At 41.7% G+C, this 23,314-nt stretch overlaps 1 protein-coding gene across 2 annotated transcripts in view; it reads left to right on the plus strand.

Moving 5' to 3' along the window:
- Nucleotides 1–22,443, plus strand: part of LOC141798438 (SPRY domain-containing SOCS box protein 4-like) — an 82,765-nt gene extending 60,322 nt beyond the window's left edge. For both annotated transcript variants that reach the window (XM_074680389.1, XM_074680390.1), the window contains one exon: nt 21,192–22,443. In XM_074680389.1, coding sequence (XP_074536490.1) covers nt 21,192–21,319 — 128 coding nt within the window. In that variant the 3' untranslated portion in view covers nt 21,320–22,443. The remainder of the gene's footprint in view (nt 1–21,191) is intronic.
- The last annotated feature ends 871 nt before the right edge of the window (nt 22,444–23,314 follow it).

Genomic DNA, 23,314 nt, shown 5'->3' on the forward strand with positions numbered 1-23,314 from the left:
TTTTAGTCATAAAATAATTCTTATTCCAGAGGGGTGCAGAAGACGGTGAGCAGGATTCTAGCGGAAGTGTATTCTCTGAGGTTTAGTCCAGGGTCTGCTGTGTCTTAGTTGTACAACAAAGTGCTATCGATTTAAATATTGAGTGAAAGAGCCAATAACATTGCCAGCCAGCTCTGCACTCCTCATCCTGTGGAAAAGTTAAATGATGCAACTCTCAGTTTGGTTGAAATGGTCCCTTTACTGTGTGATATGTGTGAAATATTAGGATTTATGAAAGCTTCTTCTGGCTGGAGCCAGTTTCCAAATAACTCCACTCAATCTTTGCTCTTCAGAAATGTTCAGGATTCCAGCTTTAAAGCAAGACTGAGAAAGCTTTACCAGCAGATTTGTCTTTTTTTTTTCTTCAGAGAGCACAGAGAATGGAAATGCAGTGCACATTTCTGTCTGCACTGATCTATAAAAAGCCCACAATGAGAGGGACTGCGGCTTTGTTTACCAATAGGAAGCAGCTTAAACATGCCCGTGGTGTACTATTTCTAGTCTGCTTCCCTCTATCGCTTTTTAACACGCTCTCTCAAGTCCTCAAAGTCTTTCTCCAACTCTCACACACTCAAAGGGCAAACAAGAGTGTTGTATTCAATTCTCTGGTATAATTAGAATATCTGTTTCCCCACCAGTGTCCTTATGTCCCCTTTTCTCCATGCTTGTCTCTGCCCTGCTGCTCTTTCCAGTTAAATGTCATCGTTCCAACTCGTAGTCATCTCCATCCAGTCTGCCCCTCACATTGTGTAATAGCCCTCAGTCCTCCCTCCCGCTCCAGTCTGCATGATGCACAAAGACCCGAAGCAGGCTGGAGGCGGTGCCGACAGTGAGGCATGGACACCATGTCCGTGGCTGTGAGCCATGTGTGTTTGTGTGTGTGTGTGTGTGTGTGTGTGTGTGTGTGTGTGTGTGTTTGTGTGTGTGTGTGTGTTTGTGGGCTGGAGGACAGCAGCCAGCAGAGGAGGAATCCTGGAAGATGTCCCAGTGTGCCTCTGAGCTCAGCGTCTGGCCTTGCTTGGTGGGAAGCGTCAGGTTAGGTGTGTGTGTGTATATGTATGTGTTAAGCAGCTTACATGCTCATAATTCAGTGTCTTATGTCTCTGGTTCATGGTGATATAGTACAGTACAAAACCTGTCTTACATTTGAAAATTCATCACTGCCCTCTTTGGTGTTTTTGATGTCCTCTCTGCTTTGGATTCTGAGCAAAATATGTTACCGTTGCACTCAGCTTGAAAGTGTAAATTCATATTTTACAAGATCAGGGAATGAAATGCCTGCACCTTAAAGTGTAAGAGTATTTAAAAATGATCACACACTATTTCCTGTCCTGTCTCTGCTCAATGCCTGTCTTCTGGATTTAGTTCTGACGCCTTTCAAACAGCAGGGTGGTTTAACTGGATGCCTTTATGCATTTGCCATTTGTAACACTTCACGACTGATTCATGTTTAAAGGTCCGTTGTGGGCTGTCTGTCCCTTAAAGGTCACCCAGTCCTAGAGCCCTGAAGCTGGATTAGTGTGTTTTTTCTTCAGATACATTCCTGTGCCTTAGCGCTGACAGCCTGTTTAGCAGTGTTAAGATTATAGACTGCTGTGTTGTGCGTGAAGGAGTTTTCATCAACGGTGAACTGCTCAGTTTATAACTCATGAACAGGAACGTGAGCTCCTGGGGCAGTGAGCGGCTGCTTACAGTCTGAGAGGCACTGAAAGGTGCCGAGAGATGAGGGGAGTTGTCGACAGGTGACGGTTGGTGCCGAGCACTGTGATCTATGGCAACAGAGCTCAGATCTACTACGACACTCTCCGTGCATTCAGCATGGCTCATCCTGCTGACAAATCGCACAATTCGGTAACAGGTTTCCTGTCTGCAGTGCTATAACACCATAAAAGGGTTCATACATGTGAGGAATTAGCTTGGATGAGATATGACATTGGATCAGATATTGATTTAAGGGTAGATGGTTGGGATGTCCCGATATTACATTTTCACTTCCGATACGATACCGATACTGCAGCATTGAGTATTGGCCGATAACGATATGGATCCGATACGATACCAGCATTGAACATGCATACTTTTATTACTTATTTTGTAGTATGTCTGTCATGTTAGAAAAGGCTTGATTAAGTGATATTATTCAAACAAAGAACAGTAGTCAGCAACAGTAGGTATGAGGAAAAACTGACCCATTTATTATTAACCAATGGGTTAATAATATCGCACCGATACCCGATATCAATATTGGACTGGGTCACCTCTAGTAGATGGCTCCACTCAAAGAGAACTTATCGCGTAAAAATGAACATAAAATAATACATTTTTTGGACCATGAACTAAGTTCAAAATTTTCAAAAGTGAAATGTGAACAAGTTCATTTTAATTGGTGTGAACTGAACTTTGAGCGAGCTCACTTTTTGTGTTAGCTGGAACAACACTGATAGACTGTCTATAGAAGGACAGCGTGGCTCTGCCTCTTAGCATTGTTTGGTTGAAACCAAAATACCTCTTTCAGAGGATGGGGTTGTGCAACCAGAATCTGTGCAATAAAAAATCTGTGTGGCGCCAGAGCCGGACAGAGCCGGCACCTCACTATTCCCAAAAAAACCTTGAAGAACAGCAGCTGTCAATCTTCATGAAGTGTGACGTAAAACCAGTTTTTAAAGTCTAATAACAAAGAGGACTTGAAACACAAGTCAGCCCAAAAATACATTCATATCACCACAGCATACAGATGTGAGAAACATTTCTACTTCTATTTATATTTCTTTTACTTTTTAAAATTTGACCACAGCCCATCTGGAATGAATGGGGAGACCAACTTTTTACCTTTACTGCAGCCAGCCACCAGGGGGAGCAGTTTTTGTGGCAACATCACTTGAGTTGATGTCCTTTATTTTTTTTACAGCCTATGGTTAAGACCAGGACTGTAGCAGAGACTGTGAGGTGATCATGGATGAATGTTAGCAAGCTAGCACTGGCCTAGTTTGTACACATGCTACATAAGTCCATTTCACTTTTTGTGGAGCTGTTCCCAATGGGGAGATAGCATGACAAGTAGTCAGAGTACAGAGAGAAACTTTTTTTTTCTTTAATAGTCTCTGTGTTTTGTAGAATTTTTCAGATTTAAAGCCAGCTAAAAATGCTCAGTTAGCAGAGGCTTAGTCTACCTACAGCTGTAGTAATAGTTGACAGTAGCTGAGCCTCTCTCTTCTTTTTTCCCATGCAGGCTCAGGACACTGGGTTACCTCAGTGTCTGACACTGTAAAACTAACTTTGAACGCTTCATTTGGCTGCCAAGTAGCATGGTTTTAGCAATTCAGTTTAGTCCTGAGTCCTGCTTAGTGGATATAAAACTACACAGAGTGGTGGATGCCACAAGCTAAAGTTCTGTTGGAAAGTCACTGGCATCTATTTGACAATTAATAGGCTACCTGGTCTAAGAGTTCAGTAGAGACAACAGCAACTCACAGAGCACTCCGTTAAGTGTTTTCTTTGACACAGGAGCGTGCGTTATTTGTTGACATTTAACTGCCATGCTCAGTCTTTATTTTCTAGACTGTTCCTAGATCTCACAGCACCACATCAATATTTCCAGAGACTGTTGCTCTTTTTTTTTCTTCTTTTCACAATTTTATGCCGTTACCATTCTCCTTTTCCTATTATGGCATGCAGTTAGCATCCAGCTTCCCTACTCATTACGGTCACCATCTGGTGGGATGGTGGGAATACCATATTATTAACAGAACTCTTAAAATCTGTGAATAATAGTGAATTTTAAATAAGATATTTGTCATAAACATGAAATTTTTAATGAAGTTATGAATAATGCTAGCTTTAAATATTCAAAATATAAATAAACAATGAATGAAATGTATGTACAGAAAAGACGTGCATCTGTGCTTACGAATTTGTCAACGTGCCGGTAATCAAAATTTCCTTTGGAAAGGAATCCCAGACCCTGATTTGTTCCCTCTGCTGGAAGCTGTAGTCTGTCTAATAAACCCTTCATTTATTACCATTGATAAGACAGAAAAAGCTTAAGGTGCAGATATCACAATTCAACCCAACTTGTCACATATTTGTGTGGACAAATTTTGATACAAGCTGCACCCTCCTCTGCTTCTTGTATACTTCCTTTCCTTTTTGTCTTCCCATCCTTGATGGGTATGACCAAAGTAATGACATCCTGGTGTGAAATCCACAGATCTTTAAAGGGTGGTGCATGAAAACAGGCCCTTCACATTGCAAGTCTTGACATTTTTGTCCACACATGTCGCACACAGCAGGGGATTATCTGGGCTAGACATGTTCTCACAGCTGAAAGAAGTCTGTCTGGTTTCAGTAGAGGAGGAAAATGTGCATGGTCCCTTTTGAGGGTTACAATAGCTACAACTTTTCCTGACTAGGAAAGAAATATAAAAACACCAGAGGTGAGTATGAAAAAGAAGGAAATCCCTGCTCAACCTGATCAGCATCATCAGCCTCCCCACTTGCCGTCTTGAGACAGTATCCTGCTGTGTTCACACACCATCGCACTCGGCTCATACCTTGAAGCTGTCAGGAAAGTCTGCAAATAAGCTGGAAATCTTGAGTTTATCAACAAAAACAGTTAATCTGTCAATCACTGCTCTGTTTACGTCTCTTGCACTTTATTGTAGCTTCAAAAGATGACGGACTGCTGAGATTTCAATCAACAAGAAAGTCATCTGCTCCCTGGCACATTCAGATCTGCCAACAATGTGTGCAGTAAAAGTGGGTTTTGAGTCAGGATTGTTCAAAGAGCTTGTGTTCTGACAGAATGCACATGAGAGATCAGTGAGTGATTTCAGGCATACAGAGCATTTTCATAGAAGCATCAATATGTATGCTTGGAGATGATGGTGCTCCCTTAGTCCCAGATCTTACTTCTATGCATCTTTTTAATGCAACGAGAGAAGGATTCACGCTTTTTCTCTCTTCTGGTTTCCTGATCTTTCACTTGTCTCAGAATCCATTCTCATTCTCTCCTCTCCTCCTTCCTGCTCAAACTACTTTTGTTCTCAGTGTCTCTGTCTGTCTCCCTGAAGAGAAAAGAGATACTTGTCCTCACTGTACTGTCTCTTAATACCCTGCTTTGGTTTTCTCAAACTCTGTCCACTTAAATCCTTTTGCTCTCAGTTTGAGATACATTTAAAGGAAACCCTCTTGAAACATGTTTATGTGTCTAAATCAGATTCATACCATTGTTCCTGTCTCTTATGTCTCTAAGAGCCTAACAGCAGGGTTCCTGGAGCACGATGTCCTCTGTTCTTCTTTTCCCCTTCACCAAAAACAAGCCTTGTGTGACACAGCAATTACCCAGCAAGCCCTAATGACAACATGCTGATCTAAACTTATTTCAACCTGAACCAGTCAGACCAGTGGGGAGGAAGTGTTTCACACACATCAGCTCACATGCCTCCCCTCCCCTTGAGCAAATGAACCTTATTTGACTCCTACTCTCATTGTGTTTCATCTCCTCCCTCCTGCTCTCCCTTTTTACTCTTCCTTTCTTCCCCTCTCATGCTTTTCAGCACTAATCCTTCCTCTCCGTGTTTACACGCCCAATTGTGGTGGCAGGTTGCTGTGGAGACAGTTAAGCTGACTTCTCGTTGGATGGGTGGGTGGTTAATTGTTGACCAGGCAGCTTGCTCACTAGTTTGCTGGGCGAGGGCTTGCCCTATGCAAATGGGACGTCTTCCTTCTCCCAGCCTGCATTCAGAGCTGTAAGGAGTATTCACAGCACAGATGCAGGCTGTAGCACAGTTGAGACCTTGCATAAATTAAGACTGAACCCTTCCTCTGCTTCCCATAAGGCGAGCATCGGGTTAAAGATTAACCAGTCAGTGCTGCTTCTTGTAAAAACATGCAACAGAGCTGATAGCTTTTACTTTACTGCAGTTACTGAAAGCAGCACTTTGATTGGCCTACAGGGACCTCTCAAAGAAATGTGCATAAGTGATTTTCACTGCTTTTGACCCATGTCTGCTTTTTGAAGTTCTTTGAAGCTTGCTTGAAACATATCAGGAGATGTTGTCATAGCAACAAGTCTCTTTGCTCAAACTTGCAAAAGTGCAGACTTAGCTGCTCATATCTACAACTGTGCAAACTACAAGTTAACCTACCCATCACTTTTAGAGGGGTGATAGATTATGAATGTGGTGACTGATATTAAGACATCTCAAAATGGGATAAAAATAAAAGCACTTGTGCATCATTGAGCACAGTGTCTGCTGCTATACGTGCCAAAAAGATACCCAGATGCTGCTCTTTGTAACAATAACCCCTATTTTATCTCATTGTAGCACCGCGTCTTTGTAAGGATATTGAAATTATTATCCGGAGCTACACAGAATGCATCGAACTAATTGCCTGCTAGCTTCTTATTCTGTTAACACAATGTAATCAAATATAGATATTTGATAAAAGTTGCTTATATTTACATGTAAAGCCTATATATGCAGGCACAGTAGGTGGTGGTAGCAATCAGCCATTATATACAGAGACTGACAAAGTGCAGCTGCAGTAAGCTGACGAGTGAGAAAAAGTGACGTCAGTGTATGTAGTGTGATAGCAATTAGCAGAACGTGTGCTGTGACTTTGTCAAGAAAAAAGGGGAAAAAATAACAGATTCATCACAACCATCCATCGGGTTACCAAAAAATCATCACTACAAACATCCTTCCATGCATCCCTCGTCAGTGGTGTGTCAAAATGTAAATTCAGGCTCAAACTGCAGAGAATCATTGAAAAGCTTTCCAGCATCATGTCTCTTTCCACCTTTATTCACATTTATAATCAAACAGTGCTCATCCATCAAACACCAGGTGCCACATATCCTGCAGGTGTGAACAAAGACGTGCTGTTGTGTTTTAATGAAGCTGTTATCATTAACATTAAAGTGACCTGTGAGTGAAATACATGAAACCATCAGTATTATTCAGGAAGCCAACGGTCACCCTGCAGTGTGAGTCCAGCTTTGGACGCACAGACCGACCATCTGTCGTCCAAACTGGACCGATGGTGCATCCGTGTCAGAATTTAATCTTTCTCATGTATTCAGTCTCACCCTGTTGAACCTTTCCCTGGTGGATGGGCAGGGCCTGGAGCAGTGATGCACTAAAACCACAACCTGCTCACTGAAAATGTTGAGAAATGGAGTGAAGTTTGTTTTTCTTTTGATATGATCGCAGATTATCTTTCTAGGTCAGTTGATGAGATTTTTGGGTGGCCTATTTCTATGTAAATCTTTATTAAATATTATCATTGATAACTAGCTGTACTTCAGCAGCTGTGCTTTCACAATGAAATCAATCAGCTCAAGAAATAGTTGTCAGTTATAGCTTGGAAGAGACTACTTCAATAAAACCGCTTGACGTGTAATTTTGGCAGTGAACTTGGCTTTGTATTGTGCCACTTACAGTCTGATTTTAACTATGACTTGGTATAAAGATGAGTGGTGCTCCTTCACTTCCTGCTTGGAGCCAAAATTACCTCTGGAGCAGGCACTGATGTCCTGGTGTTTTTAGAATAGACAATTCTTCATTTATCCCTGAGAGGAAATGTAGGAGGAGTCGCAGCAGCTATCAAGAAAAAAAAAGTGAGAAAGTGAATAGAAAGAGCAAAAAGGTCCATATGAAAATAGATGATGACAGCTTGTCCATTATTCTCGAGTTCAGCCAGCCTCCACCTCCACAGGGTCCAGGACTGAGCTTCTTCAGTCATGCTCCATCTCTGTCTCCTGGATCCTGTCTGCCCACAGTAGGTGAAGCTCTTCCAACATGGCGTTGGTGTCTGATGTTAGCTCCGTTAGCCATGTCTGTGTCTGTTCCCTCTGTCGCTGGGTTAGCATGGCTAGCTTGTCCATCTTAAAGACAGATCTTTTTGTTTCCAACAACGATGGATCGACAGGTCGATGTTGTCACTTCGTAGCTCACACCTGAGAACCAGCACGTCATCCTCATCTCCTTCTCCTCACCTTGTGGGAAATCATCAGGCCTTGCACCAGTTAGCAATGACATGCTACAGGCTGCTAACAGCTGAGTTCACATGTAAACAATGAGGCCATGGTTACATGTAGGATCTCCAGACAAACACAGGAGCAAAAGTAGTAAAAATATCACTGCAGACAAAACCAGTTAGGTGTCCATGACCAACAAATGAACCGCACAAAGTAATGATCCACTCCAAATGCAAAAATGATTAAAAAGACGAAGAAATAACAAGAATTGGATAAAGAAGACAGAGCCACTGCAACAGGCAGCCACAACAAACAGGGCGGCGCCTAGCTTTTGTATCTAGAGTTATTAATATAGTCCTTCCCACTATCCAAAACACACTGAAATTTACACATGAACTAAAAAGCTGTTGGACATCTTTTTATGATATCAAATTGCCAATTTAAACCAAAGTATGCAAAAAAAAAGACTTAATATTTTCCATACCATTGAAGAAGCAGCCAGTGTGACCATTACTGCAGCCAGTTGATAGGGGGACCATCAAACCTTTTGGCTTCACTTTTTGGGAACTGTCATGCCATCCCTCTTTTTGCATTATCGACTAAAACAACATGTACATTTTTGTTCCATCCTGATATTTTGAAGTCCAGAGATGACACCATGTTGTAAATTCTTACTCAGCCTTTCTGTCAGTCAACCTCAAGAGTTAAATTTGACGAATACTTTTAACCTCTTGGGCAACTGCTATAGTTCACCTCACCTAGCTGTCCACCAACACAGCTGTCAACCCACTAATTGGATAGGAGAGGGGGACAGTGAATGGAGTAGGAAACAAGGCGAGAGTGGGGAGTAACATTCAGGAAAGAGGCCACAGGCAGGGGTTGAGCCCAGGCCACTTGAGCAAGGGTGAACCTCATGGAGCATGACTTAACCCACCGGGCCATTTGCGCCATGTGTGCTGATGAATTTGTGGTCAAACATCCCTTTTAATACCCTTGGCTTTTGTAGCCAGTTTCAAGTGGACTTAAGGGGAACTGCAGACTCCTGCTCTCAAAACTATCTTCATTTTTCAACACCAGAGCTTGTCTTCTGTTTTATACAGCCTATAAACCGTACAGATGTTGATGTGTATGAAAGTATGTGAAGTTGTATGGACAAACGACACAGGGATTGAAGAAACCTTAATAACCATGTCTGTGTCGGCTCTGTTTCCTGGACAAAGTGAGAGCAGCAGGGACAAATAGACTGCAGTCTGCTCCTGTCTGGGACTGGCGAGCTGGGTGTTGCAGGTAATAGGAAATCAGATATTATCAGTGGATGGAATCACTCCATCAGTGAGCAATTGGTTTCCACTCTGGAAAGGACGATTCGATTTGAACACCTGCATTTCCAATTAAGTACAAAGGGTACAAAGCCGTGGTGTACTTCCTCCCCTGCTCACCTTACTGTTCTGCTCCAATTTTCCTGTGTATCTCAGACGTCATGGAGCTAAATCCGTCCACTTCTAAATATATATTCCTCTCCTCCCTTTTGTACCCTTTGACCTGTTGGTGAATAAGAGGTGTAGTTTATCCGCACCTAAAGGGCTGAATATGTAAGACTGATACACATGTCATCTGAAAACTGGGTCAGTTTATGCTAATGTGCCAGATACACACCACTGGGAGTCTGCACCTTTGCTTGCTGCCTCGGTACATTACAGGAGAAAGGGGGCAGAGTTAGATGGACAGTGAATAAAATATGCCAAAAAGACGGACCTGTCTAACCCTGATTTTTAAGTAGGACATTGCTGGGTTATGTCGTACAGTAAACTGATGAATATGCATAGATTCATCAGGCTGAAGGCAGAGGAAACGAAGAGGAACTATCACCGGCTGAGAATCGTCCATCTCACCTGTGTGTGGGCAGACAGACCGACGCGCCGCCATCCCAAAACTTTACCTCCCCTTCCTCCACTTTGTTCTCAGTAAAGTGTTAGGTAGGTGTGTGCGCCTGCCAGCCTGCCAAGCCTCTGCAATCCAACGGTGCATCAGGCGCTCAGCCGTCCTTAACCACACTTTCCCACACTCCATCTCCTCTTTAGAGTGCAATAAATCTGTCAGGAAAAAAAAGAGGCTCTGGCCATCACAAAAAAAGTGCTTGAAAGGGAAGAGAGAGGATTCACATGACAGACTGCAAGGAGGAGGATGGATAAGGAACAGGCAAAAAGCTGCTCTGCTCAGCTCTAGTTTACTTAAGATGCTTCCAGCTAATTAGCATAGATTGATTATTTAACTTGCCTGTTTATTCTGGTGACACACTGGCTGCTTTAAATAGCTAACAGAAGCCTTAGTTTAGCATTGTGTGAACCTGAGGAAGAAAATCTTTCTGTTTTTTTGAAAATGTATATGAATAAGGTCATGTTTTAAAACCCCCCTCTGGAGTTTTTAAGAACTCAGGGTTTGATGCACAAAGGGATGTGCAGCTTTTGTGCTTGCTAAACCCATGCAAATGTGCATTGTCTCATTCACAAAGCCTGCACACACTGCACTGCTGCTGCACAAATAACATCAGTGCTCTAAGAGACGTTTATACATTCTGTACAGGATGTGGGCTGGATTTAAACTGTGAAACTCATGTCTCATGAATCAACACCTAAATATGACAAGGATGTCCGTCTTCATTCAGCTTATCAAGTATGTGAACTGAATTTTCTGTTATAAGGAATTAGGGGTGGGCGATATCGCCTCAATATTATACCGCAATATTTTAAGGAAATTTGTGATAACGATATTTATGACACACAGTATGGAAGCCACTTTTCCAATCACTTACTACTACTACACAAGCTTGAAATGTAAACATAGCAAGTAGGTCAGATCCAGAGGAAATCTGCAGTTGTGGAAGAGGAGAATTTAATCTTAGAAGTGAAAAACTTTATGATTTCAATTTGTCACAACACATTCTTTCTATAAGGACACCAACAGAAAGGAGAAGGCATGGACTGAAGGTGCTGAAGTTTTGAAAGGACCAGATGAGCTTAATGTACTAATCAATTACCATGAAAGTTTGTTGTCATGGGTGGGATCCCTGCAGCAACATGTGGTTCTCCTGTGATCTCAGGTATCAGCTGCTATAGGCGCTGTCTTGCACTGTCCTGCGCAGCGCTCCAGAGATGCATCCAGTATGAATTGGCACATGGCCAAAATCCACGAAACTGTGCTGCGCGGCGCTTACGCTTTATGTGTAAATTAGGGGTAAGGCTGATATAGGGTTTGGACATTCAGGTCGACCACACATCCGACGTAGAGGCAAAAAATTTCACCTATGATAACGTAGCTTTCATGTCTTCTCGTGTCCTCATAGCCTGGTTTTATTTGGCCGTGTGTTTTAGCTTTAGGTGGTGGAACATGTTTGTGGTGTTGCCACCATAGACTGTATAAAACATGGATGTAGCGTTGCTGACGTCAACTGTCTGTTTCTGAAATGGGAAATGAAGCACATCAGCTAAAACGCCCATACTGGTAGTGGCAAGGGCTTCGCCTACAGCCATAGGGTGCCTGTCTCAGCTGAGGGTCACGTGACCCTCAGCTGTGCCTCTTATCGGGGGAGCTCGCAATCTTAATATCCTCTGAACGGCCAAGTTAGAAAAGAATTCACCCCCCCGTACAGTGGGTGGCGCTACTAAAATTAGCGACTCAGACAGGCTGTAATTAGGTTAATTTCTGCTTTGAAAATGGCTTTTTTTGGCTTGGTGTGTTTGTGACTTCCAGTACTCCTGGAGCCAGCCTCAAGCGAACACTCGAGAAACAGCAGATTTTAGCACTTCCACATTGTCCCAGACCGGTGGTTGCCGCTTGGTTGCCACCCTTTGTAGTAATAGTTCTCTTGCACATTTTGCATTTAATGTGTTTTGCTGTGTGTCTGATCTTTAGTTAGCTGAACCACCTCCACATCACTGAGGTAGCTCCTCTTTTAGGCTCTAAATCCTCATGTGAAGACGAAGTTGATGCTGCCGTGATACTTTCGCTCTCTGCAATAATTGTTTTTGTACACAGCAGGGGGCGTCATACGTCATTGTGCCTCTGCACTGTAAATATTGCGGTATGACAAATTTATATCTTCAAAAAACTTGTGCCTGTATTATCATAAACAGTATGATATGGCACACCCCTAGTAAGGATCAAAGCACACAGAGCAGCTCTGCACAGCACAGACTGAAGCTGAAGAACCTTGATTCATGGATAATTGGGCACAAAACTGGCGCAAACTGCACAAAAGCTGCAGAACTTTGGTGTTTTATTTTGCTCTTGGATATCAAGTGAGGAGTTTGCCTTGTCAATGAGGTGTGGGGATGGAGTAGATCACATGGACAAGTGATGTATAATTCTTGGTGTAATAGAGACAGACAGACAACTGCATATTCTGGTGGCCTGTTTGAAGATGCAACCTGATTCGTATGATAAGTGAATTAGTTATTTAGGGCTGACAAAACGGTTTCAATTAGGGTTAAAAAATTCTGGGAATTTTCAAAATTGAAAACTTGCCGCAGGAAATTATGGGAATTTATGAGAAAATTGGATATAGCCAGGGTACAGATAGCGTAGCATAATTTGGCTAAAAATTACCACATATTATGCAAGTTAATTGAGTATGTTTTCTATACCTTGACCACATAGCAGCACTTTGTTTACTACAGGGCTATTGAAGCCACAGTCCCTTCATGCACTGCGCAAGATACCCACAGCACAAGATCATTAAATGAGCCACTTGAGGACCACCACATGTAAATTTCAAATTTTCCAGGCTTAAATTCCCATGGAAAGCTCTTGGAAATGTTGTGGAAATAATCTGCCCTTTACAACTTTAGTTTCAATTGACTGTAGAGTGATACTAAAATGAAGATAATACAGTCTTGACCCCTCACATCGTTGACCAAACAGCAGCCCACAGCAGCTTTTTCAGGGATGGATTTGGTTGGCTTGGTGATCAATAAAACAGCACACAGACTGCCCATGTTTAACATAAAACTACTCCTGTTCTTGTTTTTCAAGCTCACTAACTCACAGCCTCGTCCTTCACGATACTTTTCATTCGTCATTATCAACAGCAGTCATCAAAAACGTGTCTCACATGCTGTGAAAACTGAGTGCCAAGGAAAAACATCAACTGCTGCGACCTCAACAGCACATCTGACACTGACAGGAGAGGCAGGCAGCTGTGTGCAAGGTGAAGGATAAAATAAAAATGTGGAAGTTAGAAATAAACATCTTTTATAGTCATGCAATATGTCTACCTGTAAAAAGAAGGCTGTCACCCCAGTATGTGATTTATTAATTACTTTTTCAGTTACTTGTCAGCTGTAACAATAATGTTTCAAAATAAGGTACCAAGGTAAAACCTCATCATGTCACACAATAACATTCATGCATTGATGTTTCTTCAAAAGGTCGATCAGACGTCTCTAGTTCTGACTCATTAAGGAAAGCATCAGGAATACTCCTCACCACATGGTGCTCTTATACCTGCAGAACTAGTCCGTGTCAGTTACTGTGTTAGTTAACTTACCAGTTGTGTGCACTTCCTATCTGTGCTCATCACATCCATCTGACAGCACCATTGTCGCCCCAGGCAACCCTTACCATGGAGACGAGTGCTGTGTCGACAGGGATTGGCTGGATTCCAGCAAGTTTGTATCATCATCTCGTCATCAGCCCCCTCAGGAGGGAACTGTGATGACATTGTGTGTTACAGTGTCCATCTTTTCACTGCAGGCCCTCCTGTTACCTGGGATTTTAATGGAAGTTTTGTGGTTGGACCAAACTTTGTTCAGCTGACTCAACCTGAGGGCAGATCACTGAAGAGAAACCTTATATTGGTTCAAAAGTTTACACATATATAGCCCCATTAAATATAACCTCAGAATGCACCTAGGGTTAAAAGAGTCGTGTCCAAACAGGATCTGGAGGAGTGTTTTTCTTCACTGTACATGATCACAGTGACTGTGTTTTCACAGGTCCCCCTGATAGATAAATTGGACAATAACAGCTGGTTCCTAATGCTGCTGCAAGGCCAAGAAAGTGGATCGCATCACATTAGCTCAGAGGTCTTTACACTGACTCTCTCTCTGCCACATATCTTTCAAAAAACTACCATTATATTGACCAAATGGTAAGAACTATCAAGACTGAACACATTGCTTGGTACAGGTCTGTGTTCCTTCCTTGGTGAAGGAACCAAACATCGTGGAGCAGCATTCAGTTCCTGTTCATGTTTTTAAAATAAGCTTACTAAAAATTGTGGGCTAGCTCAACTTCCACTTTCTCTTAAAGAGGGGGTATTATGCTAACAATGCTAAATGGAAAACTTTTCAAACTGCTACATAATCATATGTTGTTGAAATCACCGAACCTGTCCATGAACTGCACAGAATGGTTCGTTCTTAGAAATAACATGACTTCTTCACGAGATATGTTCAAGAATCTCTGAAATAACTAACTGCTTCATGACACATAGGAGTGGTGGGCCTCATGCTCCAAGATCTGCTCAGTCCCCAGCCCAGTCTCCGGCAGGCTGGCCAATCAGGGGGAAGGGGGTTGGTGAAGTGGGGAGCCTTAAAGAGACAGCTGTTAAATAGAAGTACTTGGGCCCCGTTTCATCCAAAAATGCTAAAACGCAGTGAGTACGCAGTGAAAAAAAAAATGTGTTTACACAGAAACACTGAAGGAGTGAAAACTCTGTAGTTAGCATGCCAGGCCTGTAGTTGGCGCTGTAACTGTCTTGTCCAAAAGCCGCTTTTGGTAGATCTCCTCTGAAATAGGGTTGGGCCAATCATCTGGTGTATTGGTGAATGCTAAGAGCAGAAGTGTAGCAACAGATGCTTATTTTCTTGAAAGACAGTCAGCAGATTCAGCAGAATGATGTCAGATATTCCACTGAAAACACCACTTTACTGTTTACACTGCAGAGGTGTCAGCAGCATTTCCGAAAATTTCACTCTGGAGGCCGTTTTTAAAAGTTGCCATTTTTGGTCAGCTAAAACACAACAAAACTTTTGCGTTTTGCCCTAAAACCTTTGACGTGTAAACGGCCCCTTAGACGCAATTCAGGTAAAATTACTACAGGGGTGCCTGAAGGGCAATTTAAATCTTAAAATTAGTATTCACCAGAAATGTTGTGAGGTCAGTCGAACAAATGGAGCAGTTGGGTCCAAGATAGATTTATTCATAGGTAGGGATGGGTACCTTTCACATTTGAAATGATACGGTACCGATGCACGGTACCTAGCAATCGGCACCGGTACTTAACGGTACCAATTTTCAGTACTTTTTTGTGTATATCAATTTTTTCACATTAAAATATACAAACGTTTAAGTTTAACAGATTCAATCTTCAGTATATATCCTTGCAATGTTGTGTTCATGTCCAGCATGGAAAATCTCCTACTCTTCCACTCCCTCACAGTCACAAGGATGGATTTAGGTACCTAAACATGGTACCTTTTGATTTTACGTGAATCGGTACTCGGTACTTTTGACAGAATTTGGTCGGTACTCAGTACCTATAGAAGTACCTAATTCGGTACCCATCCCTATTCATAGGAGACAATAAGGTGTATCTTATTGTATCCTACATTCTCTTCATTTTGGACAATAACAACATGATTATTTTAATAGTGTAACAATCCACTATGACTTTGGATTTATCTTGTTTTTTCCCCTTTTTTTGTTTCTGCCATTTTTTAAATGGCTCTAATTTTTAAGTTACATGCTTATTACTAACTCTTAAAAAAAAAAAATCCTTTCATGACATGGTATGCCCTTTGATTTAACACTTTTCATGTTAAAATCACTTTGAATTACCTTGACGGTGAATTATACTCTACAATTAAACTTGCCTTGCTTTCAGTAAATATGCTCACTGTCTGTCTAATGTGACTAAAAGAAAGTGATGCTCACAGGCTCCACATTTGGCATATGTTAGAAAAAAATCTGTTAGCACGCTGATATTTCCCTGCACCCTCTTGCCTGAGAAGTTATGTTGCTTTTGAGTGTAATTCGGAGGAATGTGCAGCTGTCTCCTTGTTTTTAGATCTCCTGTGATCCCAGCTGTCCGTACTGTACGCAGCATTTGCTCCAACATTTAAATTGGCAACAGTTCAGGTCTCACTTACAAATCTTCTCACAAACATCACATCTAACACACGGCGCGGCTGTGACTGTACACTCCCAGCCCTGTGACATCACACCGCAGCAGTGTGAGGAGCTGGTTACTATGGAAACTACCTATATGCGGGGGCTGTGCTGGTTAGAGTAGACTGATTGATGGGTGCTGTTAGGCCCAGTGGAAAGTAAATCCATCTCAGAGGGGGTCCACCATTCCTCAGTCCCCTCATACACCAGGAGTGGGATCTGAGTTCTGTCTTTATGACGCCACAGTTCAGATGGTCACAAGGTGTTGGATAAACACAGGCGGGATTTACGACCAGTTCCACCAGTCATGGTTTCTAATCTCGTAAGCTGGTGTGCTAAAGTGTACACTCACCCCTGCAAGTTAATGACATGTTGTCAGGGTGTGATGCTGTGAGGAATTATCCACTGTTCACCCTCATTGTACACATCAATGCACTTTTTCTCCATTCAGCCTGGGCTTATTCGACATGCCTTTCCGATCCATGCACTTACCATGTCGGTGTTGCTGCAAATGAGCCCACACTTGTCCCCAAGGTGCTCATTCAAAGCCTTTTCATGAAGCACACGGCAGTCAAATAAATTGAGATAGCTGTTCTCCATTTCTTTGTACGCTGTCAGCCACAGTTCACTGGCGGATTTCATTATTTCCCCTCGCTGCTGTTTCAAAGGTCACTCACAGGAGCGTGGCAGAGGAATTCAGTAAGATGTTGATGCAAAAGTTCACAGTCGAATGCAAATAACAGCACTAAACAAAGTACAAAGGAGTGATTAACTAACAGGAAGTTTATCAGGATTGATCTGGATGCAGACTCAAAGTGAAGACTTCTTGGCCAGTTTGCTTTTAATTAGGACCCTGATGGAAGTCCAGTCGATGCTCACTTGATTCCCGTCCAATCTCCTCAAACAAGCTCCTGTTTTCTTCTTGGCTGTTTGTGTGTTTGCCATGGAGCGGTCACGCAGCCGTCCAGCCCAAAGGAATGCCTGAGGTCTCTGTAGACTCAGTTTGCTTCTGCTCAATTAACATGTCTTACATTAGATCCCACATATTTACACCTTATTCATTCAGTAGGTGGCCAGCGTGGTGACGTGGTGCACTTTTCAATCTGTCACAGAATAGGCTTATTTTGTGTGGCATCCTTTACTTTGTGTACCTGATATTAAGTCCATGGTTAAAGAACTCTTTAAATCCTGCAATGATTAATACTTTCACATATTTAAACAACCAAAACAGCATCGAGTGCCGTCCATTTAGACAAGTTAGTGTTTTATAAACTCTGATTCAAAAACTGTACGCAGCATAAACCTGTCTGGTTCTTCTGTGGTTGGTTGTATAAATTAATACTTTGATGTGAACTCAGGCTCTACAGAATTTCTGCCATGATTAAAACGGTTATAGAGTAAAGAGTGACCATGTTCAAAGTAAAATTTTGTTATCAAACCATTAACTCATTGGCTAATTCTCAATCCTAAAATACAAAATCAAAAACTGGTTTTCTGACAGTCATAAGTTTACAGGGTCACACTTTAATATAATAAAACTTATATTTGATGAAATATCAACATTTTTATTTATATAGCACTTTCTAATACAAGTAATGGTGTGATTCACACTAAGCAGTAAAAACAGTTAAAAATGAATGGCAGACTGTAAAAACAAATGAGACAAGCAGCTAAGCAATAAAATACATCAGTAAAAGCAAAACCAATCAATTCAAGATAAAATAAGATAAGATTGCAAAAATAAAATGAAATATAAAAAATTAAAGCTTTTCTGATAAAGTAGGTCTTCAGTTAGCAAATAAGTCTGATCTCTGGCAGTCTAGGGGCTCATTGGTCTTGAATCTAGACTTTGGAACAGCCAATAGTGCACTGCCAGAGGATCTCAGACTGCATGTCGATATATACAGGGTTACAAACTCAAATAAACACAACACAAATCAAGTAAGGCTCCCAAGTCCAAGTTGGGCCTTAAATGGGATTAAAGACTCCTGAAATCAATCCTTAAAGCAATGGGCAGTCACTGTAGGCTGGCTTAACACTGAAACACAACAGCAGCTATAAAATGTGATTTCTGTTTTTAACCTCAATCAGATTTTGACTACAAATAAACTAACTGCTGAAATTCTAAATCCAGCTTTTACATTGTATAGTTAATGAAAAAGTTGTTTTTTTAACAGACATTCTGAACAAATGCGACACTAAGGACCCACTATTGAGTGGAAGCAATAAGAGAACTTTTTAATTACGGCTAACAGCAAAAGTTTTCATGCTCAGAGTAAAAATTTATCTTAAACTATTAACTCATCAGCTATTTCTCAATCCTTAACTACAAAATCATTGTTATTCTGATATATTTGGTGTGGTTTTCTGACTAGTGGTTTTCTGATCTGGGTTTCATATTCTACAGTCTCATGTGTTTTTCTTTGGTTTGGGATGGTTTCTAATGCCTTGGCACAAAGAGTGCATGCTGTTGTTACTGGTTTTAATACTCTTTAAACTTTGTCACCTGCAGCAGAAAGCAGAGCGGGACAGATTAGAGATGAAATATCGTGCAGTTTCAGGGAGCTGATGTCTGCCTGAACACAGATTTGAATATCACTCCTGACCTTGCTGCAGTAATTTATTTATTGATGTAACTGGTTCAGGGTCTTTGCCTCAGCTGATTGTCAAAACATCAGCTCAATCAATAAGTCATAGCATCAAGGCTACAAGTCTCTGTGTGTGTGTGTGATGGCTGTCCTTTGAATATCAATGCACGCAGTCATCCAGAGGACGCAGCTCAGAAACTATCAGAAACTTTTTTTTTTCAACCTCTGCCTGTGGGTAAGCGTGTGCTGCGTGCAAGTGTAAATGCCCCCGCTCGTGTCCTTCACGCGGCGTGTAAGTCGACTGTGAGCAGCAGGAATCCAGCCCGTCCAGATGGTGCTTCCAGGTGGAGCAGCTTGACATTCATAAAGGGACAGCAGTTACGAGTCCGTCTCTGTCTAACACACAGACATCACTTTCCTCCACAGCCTTTGGGGGGAGAGACAGTGTGTTTAACTGGCATTTATTTACAGCGGTGATCATATGTCTGTGTGTAAATTTTTTAACACCTGCTGCTTTTCTTTCTGCTTCAAAATAAATACGCATCAAGAGCTGGTGTACAACTAATCTGGGGTTGGAAAAGCAAAACAGAATCATTTCACCATGATTTTTACACTGCAAAAATCAGAAATCTTATCAAGTGTTTTTGTTAAAAAAAATATCTTTGTAGACTTGACATGAGCCCCTTTCACCTGACCTGTCCAGAAAAATGTACTGTTACAAGTTATTTAAAGTAGACATGCACCGATCGATTGGCTGGCCAATCAATCGGTGCCGATTTCCTTAATTTTGGGGATCTGTGATCGGCCCATCCTTACATATAGAACTGATTTTATATACCTCTTAGAAGGTCTGACAGCCAGCCACTGTAACTTTTTGCTCTGAGACCTAAAACTCAGGACATTTTATTGATTGTTTAAGTTAAACATAAATATTTTATTGTTTCTCAGGTATTGTTCAATGATTTTCAATAAAATAATATTGGAACATTGAGGGTATATGCTGTCAGTCAAAAAAAAAAAAAAAATCGGTATTGGCCCAAATCGGTATCAGTATCAGCTTTTTAAGATGTGAGGTGCAGCAAGGGCACCCCTACTATAAAGTCAAAATTGAGATCCAAACTGCTTGTGACAAGTAGCAATATCTGCCAGTAAGGTGAGAAAAATGTGCTTGTCAAGATTTGAAATCATGTCTTAATATAAGCACGTCTCTCACCCTACTGGCAGATTTTTTAATCTGTTACAGGCAGTTTAGATCTCATTTTTTACTTTAAATAACTTGAATTAGACATTTTTTTGGACCGGTCAGGTGAATGTGGATCATATTAAGTCTTAAAAAGACATTTTCACTGAAAATAAGTCAAAAACACTTGAAAAGAGTTCAGATTTTTGCAATGTTATCATGCACACCCTTATTGTTTTTATCATAAAAGTCACAACAGGTGATGTGAAACTTCCAAACTGAGCTTAGGGACTGAAACCATGAGGGAAAACAAAAAGGTAGTGAGGTCAGCTGGATTTGTGTGACTTAAGTTAAGTCATTTTCAGATACTACATTAAAAGGTGAAACTGGTTTCCTGAGGCCTGAATTTGAATGATGGAAGTGGTCTGGTGTCCCTGATGATGTTGCCAGATTCACAAACGTTTGGTTATGTAAACATTGGCTCAAAAAGAACAGTGGTTGATCAGTGACTGATATCATAACACTGTATTAGCAGGTTTTATCATCAACTACAGATTATGTTAGGAGACATTCTGTATAAAAATGAATGCACCCTCAAAATGCTCCCATATTTATTTTGAGGTTGCACGGGTTAAATTTCTAGGCCATGCGCAACCTAAGGTCTGCCGTTTTGATCCCTGCTGCTGAGCTCGATGATGAATACTTTGATTATGGCAGACATGTATTGTTCTAAAGTTCTCCTGATGTTCCCCTGTTACAACTTTCAAAGACAGAAAACAAACACAGACAGCCTGCTTTGAAACCCAAAAAGAGAAAAGAGAAGTTGATTTTTAGTCACTGATGCAAGATTTTGCAACAGCCTCCAAAATATGAGCTGATGATCACACGTGAAATGAGTCATGAGCTCGCAGCAGTATTAGCACCCTCTTTGAATACTTTGTTATCTACTTATTTCATTAGTGACAGTTTCACCACACAACATCTGCAAATGGAGAAATCAAATCTGGAATCCGTGTTGCTGAATCACTAAGTCAAACTCTGTGTTGAATAAATAAAAACTGAGGATTGCCCGGCATTTCCTCATCTCTGTGATTTCACCACATAACACGATGACAAGGCTGGTCAACACCTCTGACACAAGTGATGGGGAAAGCAGTAAACTCATCCAAACAGGCCACAGCTGAGTGGGTGTGTGACACACTTGTACTTATATTTGTCTCCTGTCCCTCCACAGCGGAGCCCCTCCCCCTCATGGACCTGTGCAGACGAGTAGCTCGACTGGCTCTGGGCAGAGAGCGCATCCATCACATCGACACACTCCCGCTGCCGCAGACTCTCAAGAACTACCTCCAGTACCAGTGACCCCCACACAAACACACACAGACACACACACAGAGGAACAATCTGCGGCTCACGTGTTCTTCAGCCTCAAAACTGAACTTCACCCAGACTTCTGGGGAGGACGTGGACGATGACACTGAGTTTGAAAACGGGATGAAGACGGCGCTGCAGGAGGGTTTGTTTACAGCATTTGGGGGTTTCCGTTTTGGTGTTGTTTTTTTAATCTTCTGATTTTCTTTTTGTTGTTTTTTGTTGTTGCTGACTGCTGTCTTTCTCCTGGACTGATGCGTAGAGGAGCTAATGAAAGAAATTAAAGGAGTGAGAGATTGAAAAGAGAAAATTGCTGCGAATCAGTTTAAAAGGCGAATCCGTGTCCTCAGTTTATAAGACCGTACAATGCTGAGGTTTACCGACAGCTGTTCTGCACGGTCTCTGTGGAAGCCTCATGGCAAACATGTTGGTGTTTATATTTATATTCCCAACAGCACAGCAGGCTCTGGAGATGCAACAATCCCTCCAAGCTACAGGAAAGAGAGGAGGCAAGAGGAGAGGGGGAGGACGAGGGGAAAAGTCCACACGCAGGTCTATTTCTGTTTGAGTGTACACACCGCAGCACACATGGGTTACATACATCCACACTGTGAGTGTGTTTGTCAGGAGTGTAAAGAAACAAAGCCTCAACTTTTGGAGCTGGCTGATAAGCTGGCAGTCACCACCCACAGGCTGAAAACCACAACCGACTGATTTAAACTTCTCTCCTGGTCACGTTCCTTCCTCAGCTCTGCTCCTGTAACGCTGAATGAGATCGATCCTGAAGTGAAGCCGTGTCTTTGACTGCTAATGTGCCTGCTCCACGGGAAAGAAAAGCACATGACACTTCTGTTGTCTCAGAAGACCCCCTGTCCTGTCCTGTCCTGTCCCGTCCCCACCCTGAGAGTTTTAATGCTGCTTTTCTGTCTTCTTCCACCGTCTTACCTTCATGTGTGTTTTTTTTCATCCATGATTTACTTTTAAAGATGGTCTTATGATGAGATTTTTTTTAATGTTTTTGTTCTGCGTTTGGATTTTGAGATCTGTCTGTGGGACCGGATGTTTCACAGGTACCGGTGGAAGAATGTGCTGCCATGAGTCGTTTAATGTGAATAAGAATAAACTGAACTGAACTCATGATGTACTCTTGTTGTTTGTTTTCTAGAAATTAAAAATTACAAAATGGACATCTTAGGAACTGAGTTGCACTGTCTTGATTTTCTGTGGGTTTTTCCACAGATTTTAGGGTGTCTCAAACCCTGTTTCCACCAGTGGTCCAGTACTTATCAGTACAGGTCGGATGGTTAAAGCCTGATCCAGTTAGCGTTTCTACAGCTAACCATGCCCTTCTTGGTAGGTGGCGTGTTAGCTGGTGGCAGATAGCTGCGTCAGCTATGGATAGTAGCACGACACAGTATACCCTGCTAATAAATCCAACAAAGAAGAAAAATGTCACAATTTAGTTTCAACAGAAGTTTTATACCGTTTGGTGGCAACATTTTCTAAAAAGAAAATATGAAAGTTATCGTCGTCTGGAACATGGCAGGGTTATGTGTTGTTCCTTATTAAGATAAGATAAGATAATACTTTGTTGTCCGATTACTTGGAAACTTGTTTCGCACCGTCCAGCTCATGCAAACAACACACTGTCAATCACATTTAACATTAAAGCATCACATTAAAACAAACGTCCTAAAAAGTTAAGGAAGTGCAACCATCCTACTAAGGTCCCAATACAACCACTGTTGCATGGGAAGTAACAAGTCTTTTGACCAATCAATGGACTGCAGTGTTTGTAGCTCCACCCTTAGGATTCAGATTGGTTTGTCTTGCGCCCCAACAGAAGGGACCCAAAACGTGGGACAGTATGAGTCGGTAATTTGAGGACTTATCACAGTGTTTTGTAAAGGAAATGCCACAAAGTGTGTACTGTACCAAGCAAGAGGCAACCTCTGGTCTAAGAAGATAAGACAGTGCTAAAGTGCT

The sequence above is a fragment of the Halichoeres trimaculatus genome, unplaced genomic scaffold, assembly GCF_033239565.1.
Source record: "Halichoeres trimaculatus isolate MK-OKI-2021-1 unplaced genomic scaffold, fHalTri1.1 fHalTri1_scaffold_9, whole genome shotgun sequence".
In the NCBI taxonomy this organism is placed as follows: Eukaryota; Metazoa; Chordata; class Actinopteri; order Labriformes; family Labridae; genus Halichoeres; species Halichoeres trimaculatus.